A 10608-nucleotide genomic window follows, 5' to 3' on the forward strand; every position below is an offset into this window, starting at 1 on the left:
CGATCCAGACGTGAAGCCAAAGTCCTCAAAAGGAAAGCAGGTTTGACTTAGGGTTTTGATTTATAAACTAAAATAATCCAGATAGTTTAACTACATCTGATCCAGTGAGTGACCTCCAACACTCACTGGATCGGTTCGCGGCAGAGTGTGACGCGGTTGGGATGAGGATCAGCACCTCTAAATCTGAGGCCATGGTTCTCAGCAGGAAACCAATGGATTGCGGGTAGGGAATACGGTCCTGCCCCAAGTGAAGGAGTTCAAGTACCTCGGGGTCTTGTTCGCAAGTGAGGGGACGATGGAGCGCAAGATTGGCCGGAGAATCGGCACAGCAGGGGAGGTGTTGCATTCGCTCTACTGTGCTGTTGTGATGAAAAGGGAGCTGAGCCAAAAGGCAAAGCTCTCAATCTACTGGTCAGACTTCATTCCTATTCTCAGCTATGGTCACGAGAGTTGGGTCATGACGGAAAGAACTAGAAAGTACAAGCGGCCAAAATGGGCTTCCTCAGAAGGGTGGCTGGTGTCTCCCTTAGAGATAAGGTGAGAAGTTCAGTCATCCGCGGGGAACTCTGAGTAGAGCAGCTGCTCCTTCACCTTGAAAGGAGCCAGCTGAAGTGGTTCGGGCATCTGGTAAAGATGCCTCCTGGGTGCCTCCCTTGGGAGGTGTTCCAGGCACATCCATCTGGGAGGAGACACTGGAGAAGACCCAGGACTAGGTGGAGAGATTATATCGCCACACTGGCCTGGGAACGCCTCAGGATCCCCCAGTCAGAGGGGGTCAATGTGGCACGGGAAAGGGAAATCTGGGGTTCCCTGCTAGAGCTGTTGCCCCCGAGACCTGATCCTGGCTAAGCGCTTGAAGATGAGTGATGAGTGAATTTAACTACATTAATGTCAACTCTGTCATTTGTACAAAGTGAAAATATAACACATATCTTTTAATTTTAAAATAATGCACTAATTCTGAAGTTTTGAACATTAACACACAGATGCCAAAAGGCATTATGGGTAAACTTAGCCTCCACTCATCACTGATTGGTTGATTTATTATATGTAAAAACCAACACACAAGTTAGCATGTTTGTTGGTTTTTACAATTAAATGTGTATTTGTAAAATATGTTACTTTTTCATTTGTAAAGTCATTTGCAAAACTGAAAATACTGTTTTAAGTTGTGATTCAGCAACAACCATGTGATATATCCAGGCGCCATTCACACTGCCATCCAGTAGATGGGTCAAAATGCATAGAACACTGCCAACTACTGGATGACAGTGTGAATGACTAGATGGGGAGGAAGTTGTGTATACAACTCTTTTCAAGTTGGACAAAATCTGTCTTCATATGACACCAACTTCTGTGCTGTATGAGTTTTCTGTCTAAAACTGGAGAGGAGGAAAAGACTCAAGCCTAACACCACTGAAATGAAAACAAAAACCCTTGATGCCCCCAAATTTGCTTCATTTTATACAACTATGTCATAACAGTCCCTAGTTGCAAAAGCATTTCACAACTTGTATCTCTATTACATACAATATTTTATGATGGCACAATCACATTATAACACAAGTATATTATTAATGTCTTTAAACAAAAATATGGTAAATGGACTCCATTTATATAGCGCTTTTCCATCTGCAACAGACGCTCAAAGCGCTTTGCAATAATGCCTCACATTCACCCCAATGTCAGGGTGCTGCCACACAGGGTGCTCACTACACACTGGGAGCAATTGGGGATTAAAGACCTTGCCCAAGGGCTCTTAGTGATTTTCCAGTCAGGCTGGGATTTGAACCGAGGATCTTCTGGTCTCAAGCACAATGCCTTAACCACTTTTGTTTAAATGAAAATATAGTCAAAATTTCAGGATGCACATAGAACTTTTATTATTAAACATACATAACAGTGCCTGTTTAATTGTTCCATACAAGTGCTATGTTAAAGATTGGCCAGCAGATGTCGCCATATTTAATTGTATCAAATGCTTCAAACACTGAACCATTTCAACACAATTGCTTAATATTGATTCAATCAATCAACATTTATTTATAAAGCACTTCACAGCACCAACTGGTGTCCAAAGTGCTTAACATTAAAAACACAAATTCACAAAAGTAAAACACATATAGAATAAAATTTTAAAACAGCACATAAAAAAATTCAGTGGCTCAAAAGGCTTTGGTTTCTCCGTCACTAATAATTATCAATAAAATACTTCAGCAACCACACATTTTCAGCGCATGTGCATAGATAGACTTACAATCATGAATACTTGCTAACCAGGACATTAAATAAAGTATGACATGTCCTTTAAATTACCTAGTTTGCAACTAGTTAAAGTCTGTAGCTTACTGTGTCAACTGATTAGACTACATAGTGACAACCCAATTTTATTAGACAATAGATTATTTGATTTGTTAGGCTGTTTTACTGGCTTACCTTTGTCAAAAGTGACCAACTCAGAAACAAGCGCCGACGCTTTGCTCGAACTCTCTCTGAGCTCTTCACGCGCAGCTGAGGTATCAGCTGAAAGGTTTTCAGCGAATCGGCAATGACAGAATACTGCAGTCAGAACCTTGTCAGCAGATGTTAACAGCTGTTTCGGGTGTGTGCCTTAAACTCTTCTCCTTTCATTAAGAAGCAATCTACCATGGTCTGGTCTGGTCTAATCTGGTCATCATCAGAAAATTAACAGGAGACATTTTTATTTTGGCGTGACATTTCTTGCTTGTGTGTGTGAGCGTGAGAATGATGCTGAAAGCGTGACTGTCACGCCAGATGCGTGAGAGTTGGCAACCCTGTGACATCAGTCATTCATGAAGTAAACAGGTGTCACTCAAGTGATACACTATGACATGGGGGATACTACATAGTGTGAAAGAAGTTATGGTTACATACCTGTACTCCAGTCTAAATGTCCGGATGACAGAGGCAACAGTAAACGGCTCAAGTTGGGCTGCACTGTCTGTCCAGCCTCTCGCATTGCCAGCCCCTGGTTGATGACATGATCAACTAAGGTTGCTCTGATTTCATTTGAAAGTTGTTGTCTTCTTTGCACATGAACTCCTCTACCAGCTCTACCCATATCTCTCACTCTTCCTCCCCCTCCCTCTTCCTCTCTCTGCAACATCTTCCATTGTTATAAAAACAAGGTGCTCATCTGTGGTCTTTTTATTCACCTTATTCAGCCCCGCCCACTTTTACAACAGATGCATTTCCGTTTTGTCTTAGGACTTCCGTTGAGCGGTGTTTTCAATATAGAACAACGGAAGATATTTCATGGGTAGTCTAGGGATAATTCAGGGGTCTCCAGTGACCTCGCTCTCCCCTGTCTCGCCTATCCTGCACGTCCGTTGATTTGAAAGAAGGTTTTGACCAGTTATTTAAGTTTGAACATAATTACTCTGATGGCTGGACCACCACTCAGAGATTTATTTAACAGAATTTAAATGTCACAGAATTTAACAGAATGCAAGTTTTACAGAATGAGTGAGACAAACAAAACCATACCCAGAGGTTCTGAGGGTCCCCGAAACTGAGAGCCTCCAACCCGCCGTCTCATGTTCCAGCAAGCTCTCAGCAAAGAGGAACCCCGAACAGTGGGCTGGGCTCTGTTTTTATACTCCTCTGTTTTCCTATGCTAATACAATGATTCATGCTAATCTTAGGCATTGTCCTTCATCTGAGTGGTCTTCATCCCTCTTCTTCGTGGCATTGGTCCTGCCCCCACGCGCCGTGGAGTGTTCTTGCTGCCTCTCTCCTAAAGTGACACCTGTGCCTAAACTGATAGGAAATTGTTTTGGGCCAGAAAACTGCAAACTGAAAGACTGTCAGTAAGTCTCATCACGTGGTTATACCACAAGAATATTACCACATCTCAAAATTGTACAATATTCTAACAAACAAGTCTAATCATAACCGTGTATCAAGTTTAGTCTCTTGATCTTACTGTGGTCAGTACTGACATCCTGTTCCATATGCTGTTTGCAACATGTGGATGTTTCTCAATGTATCTCTCTGGGCCTCACCGAAACAGGGACACATCACATTTATAGCACTTATATAAGTAAATCATCTTTATAACAGCATGCTAAGAAACTGAACTAAAGCAAAAGCAAATCTTGAAACAAAAACAAATATAATCATAAACATAACATACCTTTAATTTGGTACACACAACAGTTCAAAACCATACAAACATATATTTCAAAAGTGTTTGAATATATAGATATGTAATTAACCTTAGTTGAATATATAGATATCATGTAATTAACCTTAGCTATTGATTACGTGTTTAATAAGCATTGATAGATATTGATCACTATGAGCATATGAGTAATATATTCTTCAACAGCACAAGTTGTATTAATATATAAATGATCACTTCCAAACATTAGAACACACTCATAAATGTAACAATATATTCTTGGCTCAATAAAAGATAAATAATATTATAATGATTCTGAATGGGGGGAAAAAAGCACAAATGATTAATGCATATTTAAGCACATTTTGGATATATTCCTTCAGTAGAAACAAAAACCTTTTTGAAAAGCTCAAAGAGAATGACTGGCTCACTCACGGGCCATAACAGAGTGGGAAGATGACATGAAAAAGTGGCCCTTGATTATTTTTAACTACTTTGTGTTGTCACTCGGTGTGGACGGTTTGGCTATGAGGAACTACGAGCTTTGCGCCACACAGCGCCGCTGAAGCCCGTATAAAAGCACAATCAAGTTAAAATACTACTCGACAAGTAGTACCACCGTAATGCCAAGATTACGTAACGTTAATATACGTATGGTGATATTTCATGCAGTGCTTGGTTGTATCAAACGCCAGAAAATAAGTAAATTAGATAGCAGCTAATGCTACAAACACAGCTTACCCATTTGTCTCATTAGCATCCGCCGTTGCTTCTTCAACGGAGCATTATAATCCAATCATTTCTCTGGGTAAAGATCCAGTGGTGTGGGTTTTTTCTCCATGAAATAAAAAGAACAGACATAGGGACATTTGGGTGGATTTTTCAAATTCAGCACCTTTAGCCAGCACAGGAGATCCTCGTCTTTCAATAGAGGAGGGAACAAGTTAAATGCTGGTCCACAGCACTCAGATCTTTCCATGTTCAGAACTTCTTCCAGTTGTTGTGGCACTCACAAACTGAACGATTAATGCTGCTCATGTTCGGACACTTCTAGCGTACTGTGTTCCCACGTAGCTAATCATTAGACGCAGTGGCAAACCGGAAGTTGCTTGACAAAATGGAGCTGCCCACCCTGGCTTCCTGAATAAGGTGAATAGCACTTGCTTCCTGATTGAAGTGGTAGCAATTAACCATTGAGGTGTTTGGCCAGGTGGCACATATATTGGCCAAGTAGTTCATGTAGTGTCCTTTTGAATGCCAATGTTTTTAAATGGCAGACATGTGACTTTGTCAAATTGTTGTGTCTTATGCAGAGAACCGTGTTCAATGCATTTAAAAAGTGTCATTTTGAATTACAAAATGAGTGTAAAGCAGAAAATGTGTTTAGAGTTTGGGAGACTTGAGAAGAGGTTTTGCTCTCTGTGTGTCAGTTTAAATAGTATCCTTTGACTCTGGTATGCTGGGAAACTAATTTACACATTGTGTCATGGGGTCTTGTCACAGTTTTTACCCATATGGTTCAGAAAAGACTGATTGTGATCATATTCATGACACAAGATTATGAATCCTTTATTTGAATACTATGGAACAAAATTAGTCAAAGATTTTTTTTTCTCTCCCTCTATCCCCCACTTCCTGTCACTACTCTAATTTACTTTGAAATAATAATAATAAAAAAACATTAAAATGGTAAACTAACGAATTCTGCAAAACACAGCAACTCTAAAGGAAATGTCATGAAATTAAATGTGCCACCACAAGCCAGTGCAGACTCAGAACTGTATCAACCCTAACCCTAACCCAGTACCTGATTGCTAGACACTTATTGCAAACCTAATATGCCCTTTGAGCATAACACAGATGTATCACTGCTATTATAAATCTAGGATTGTGGTTTTTTGCCTTGCTCAGAGTAAAAGAAAAAAAGGTTCTTATCATGATCATGTCTGTCTGTCTGTGGTGATATCTTAAAACACAAAGCATAATTTCAAACAAACTTTGTGCATGAACTCAGTGAATTACACTATGTAACACAATTTTTGTTCCTGGCTTCTAAGTGTTATATTTCAACTGCTTATGTCTATAGTCTATGAAAAAATGATTACATTCAGCACAAACTTTGATTTGATTTTTTTTTACGTTCTAGAAAGTTCTAAAATTTTCTTGAAATTTCTAGATAATTCTGGAAAGAATATTCTAGAAGACTACTCAGTAGTAGTGAAGGCGAATCGAGAATATTCTTGAAAACAGACAAATTTCAAAATATCATTGTCCTGATAACAGAAGCAAAGTTTCTGTGGAATAACAGCTATTTTTTATTTATTTAAGGCATAACAGGTTAGGAAAACACACTGTGTACCCAGGAACAAAACAAAAATAAAAATTTTTTACATAGTGTTATCCTCTTGCATCATGTCAAGGTTTACGGCCACGGTCAGATCAGTGGTCTTCTATAACCCCAATTCCAGTGAAGTTGGGATGTTGTGTAAAATGTAAATGAAAACAGAATACAATGATTTGCAAATCCTCTTCAACCAATATTCAGTTGAATACACCACAAAGACAAGATATTTTATGTTCAAACTGATAGACTTTATTGTTTTTGTGCAAATATTTGCTCATTTTGAAATGGATGCCTGCATCACGTATCAAACAAGCTGAGACAGTGATATATTTACCATTGTGTTACATCACTTTTCCTTCTAACAACACTCAATAAGCGTTTGGGAGCTGATGACACTAATTGTTAAAGCTTTGTAGGTGGAATTCTTTCCCATTCTTGTTTGATGTATGACTTCAGTTGTTCAACAGTCTGGGATCTCCGTTGTTGTATTTTGCTCTTCATAATGCGCCATACATTTTCAGTGGGTGACAGGTCTGGACTGCAGGCAGGCCAGTCTAGTGTCTAGCAGAATGTGGCTTGGCATAGTCTTGCTGAAATAAGCAGGGACGTCCCTGAAAAAGACATTGCTTGGATGTCAGCATGTGTTGCTCCATAACCTGGATGTACATTTCAGCATTGATGGTGCCATCACAGATGTGTAAGTTGCCCATGCCATGGGCACTAACACACCCCCATACCATCACAGTTGCTGGCTTTTGAACTTAGTGCTGGTAACAATCTAGGTGGTCTTTTTCCTCTTTTGTCCAGAGGACACGACGTCCATGATTTCCAAAAACAAATCGAAATGTGGACTCATCAGACCACAGCACACTTTTCCACTTTGCGTCTGTCCATTTCAAATGAGCTTGGGCCCAGAGAAGGCGGCGGCATTTCTGGATGTTGTTTATGTATGGCTTCGCTTTGCATGGTAGTTTTAACTTGCACTTTTAAATGTAGTGACGAACTGTGTTAACTGACAATGGTTTTCTGAAATGTTCTTGAGCCCATGCGGTAAAATCCTTATCACAATGATGTTGGTTTTTAATGCAGTGCCGCCTGAGGGATCGAAGGTCACAGGCATTCAATGTTGGTTTTCGGCCTTGCCGCTTACATGTAGAAAGTTCTCCAGATTCTCTGAATTTTCTGATTATATTGTGTACTGTAGATGATGGAATCCCTAAATTCCTTGCAGTTGAATGTTGAGAAACATTGTTCTTAAACTGTTGGACTATTTCTTCATGCAGTTGTTCACAAAGTGGTGATCTTCACCCCATCTTTGCTTGTGAAACGGCTGAGACTTTTGGGGATGCTCCTTTTATACCCAATCATGAGTGTCCTCAGTTCCAAAACACTTGAGTGTTGTTAGAAGGAAAGGTGACTTAACACAGTGGTAAACATGCCACTGTCCCAGCTTTTTTGAAACATGTTGAAGGCATCCGTTTCAAAATGAGCAATTAATGGCACAAAAACAATAAAGTTTATCAGTTTGAACATTAAATATCTTGTCTTTGTGGTGTATTCAATTGAATATAGGTTGAAAAGGATTTGCAAATCATTGTATTCTGTTTTTATTGACATTTTACACAACATCCCAACTTCATTGGAATTGGGGTTGTAAAATACGTTGATAATGATGAGCATATTTTTAAAATTAGCTGTCTGGATGTCTTTTTTGTTCTTGTGAATGTAGGGGTGAAGCTTCTACATTGTTTTGCATTAATGTGCTATACTAGATGTACTCAGATGTTTTATTGGTATCATGAGGCATAATGGTTTGTAATTTCTTGTTTTGAAAGAACTATGAATAATAATAAAGCTTGTCAAAATATCCTTTATCAAGAGTAAAATATTTAGGGTTATCTTCTGTAAATGATAAAAATATGATGTTTTAAATTTGGTGTCATAAAGTGGCATGTATATTTTTCTCACAGTAGCGCTGATTGTCCTGCTCCACTAGGATGATGTGATGCCATGTTTTATTTTTTTATTTTATTTTCCATTATTTGTTTAAGTTAACTGTAACTCCTTTGACTTAATTCTTGACAGGAGTCCGAACCACCATTATTCCTTCCTCAATGTTGATAAGCACCGCCACTGGATGCCATCTCTGCTTCGTTCAGCCTCTAGTCCAAATGATAGTGTTGTCCAGTCAGTTGAGTATGAGGAGTCTTCAGACTACATTGGTCATGTTCTGGCCCTCAATGGATATAAGAAATACTTATGTCTCTATAGACCCGTCTTTACAGGAGATGATCCCAATGATGCCTCAAGCTCCAGTGACAACAGGAGAAGATCCTGTTCCAGGTCCCACTCTAGATCTAGTTCTAATTCTAGTGAAGATGAGACCGATTTGAAGACAGGCTCTGGTAGACCTACTATCAAAAACCTCTGCCACAAGCTGGACAGGCTGGGAATCTGGATGGAGAGGTTAATGGAAGGCACTCTTCACAGATTTTATGTTCCTGCCTGGCCTGATCTTCATGAAAACAATGACAACACAACACCTCCACAGAACTGAGGTGGAATTTAGACATACAGTGATGGTGCCACCACAATGCAACAAAGCAATGTTGTAGCTTGGCGACGATTAGTTGGAATAATTTTTGCACAGCTACGCTTCATTACTGAACTTCTGCAACCTCTTATCAGAATGTTTTATTTGTAAGTTAGTGAATGACTGTTGATGGCTTAGCAGAAGATGCAACAGTGCCTTCAACATTTTATGTTACAGCCTTATTCAAAAATGGGGTAAATACATTTTTTCCCCTCACAATTCTCACAACACACCATAAGGACAACATGAAAAGTTTTTTTGTTTTGTTTTACTTTTTGCAAATTTATTAAAAATAAAAAACTTCGAAATCACATGTACTACATAAGTATTCACACCCTTTGCTCAGTACTTTGTCGATGCACCTTTGGTAGCAATTACAACCTCAAGTCTTCTTGAATATGATGCCACAAGCCTGGTGCACCTATCTTTGGGCACTTTTGGCCATTTCTCTTTGCAGTACCTCTCAAGCTCCATCAGGTTGGATGGGCAGCGTCGGTGCACAGCCATTTTCAGATCTCTCCTGAGATGTTCAGTCGGATTCAGGTCTGAGCTCTGGCTGGGCCACTCAAGGACATTCACAGTCAGAGTTGTCCTGAAGCCACTCCTTTCGCTGTGTGCTTTGGGTCATTGTCCTGCTGACCATTGCCTCAGTCTGAGGTCAGGAGTGCTCTGGAGCAGGTTTTCATCCAGGATGTCTCTGTACATTCCTGCGTTAATCTTTCCTTCAATCCTGTCTAGTCTCCCAGTTTCTGCTGCTGAAAAACATCCCCACAGCATAATGATGCCACCACCATGCTTCACTGTAGGGATGGTGCCTGGTTTCTTCCAAACATGACGCCTGGCCTTCATGCCACAGAGTTCAGTCTTTGGCTTATCAGACCAGAAATATTTGTTTCTCATGGTCTGAGAGTCCTTCAGGTGCCTTTTGGTAAACTCCAGGTGGGCTGCCATGTGCCTTCTACTAAAGTGTGGCTTCCCTCTGGCCACTCTACCACACAGGCCTGATTGGTGGATTGCTGCACAGATAGTTGCCCTTTTAGAAGGCTTTCCTCTCTCCACAGAGGAATGCTGGAGCTCTGACAGAGTGACCATCGGGTTCTTGGTCACCTCCCTGACTAAGCCCCTTCTCCCCCGAGCTCTAGGAAGAGTCCTGGTGCATCTGAACTTCTTCCATTTACGGATGATGGAGGCCACTTCTCATTGGGACCTTCAAAGCAGTAGAACTGTTTCTGTTCCCTTCCCCAGATTTGTCCCTTGAGACAATCCTGTCTCGGAGGTCTACAGACAATTGCTTTGATTTCATGCTTGGTTTGTGCTCTGACATGCAGTGTCAACTGTGCTACTTTATATGTAGACAGGTGTGTGCCTTTCCAAATCATGTTCACTCAACTGAATTTACCCCAGGTGGACTCGTAATTAAGTTGTAGAAACATCTCAAGGATGATCATTGGGAACAGGATGCACCTGAGCTCAGTTTTGAGCTTCATGGCAAAGGCTGTGAATACTTGTGTAAATGTGATTTATTAG

The 10608-nt window shown here is 40.3% G+C and overlaps 1 protein-coding gene across 1 annotated transcript in view; it reads left to right on the forward strand.

The window, feature by feature from the left end:
• Window positions 1-9348, forward strand: part of LOC117507177 (dnaJ homolog subfamily C member 16-like) — a 54804-nt gene extending 45456 nt beyond the window's left edge. Inside the window, exon 15 of the mRNA XM_034166988.1 lies at window positions 8574-9348. Within this exon, the coding sequence (XP_034022879.1) occupies window positions 8574-9045 (472 nt within the window). The 3' untranslated portion in view covers window positions 9046-9348. The remainder of the gene's footprint in view (window positions 1-8573) is intronic.
• Window positions 9349-10608: the final 1260 nt, after the last annotated feature.

This window comes from Thalassophryne amazonica, chromosome 3 (genome assembly GCF_902500255.1).
Source record: "Thalassophryne amazonica chromosome 3, fThaAma1.1, whole genome shotgun sequence".
Lineage (NCBI taxonomy): Eukaryota > Metazoa > Chordata > Actinopteri > Batrachoidiformes > Batrachoididae > Thalassophryne > Thalassophryne amazonica.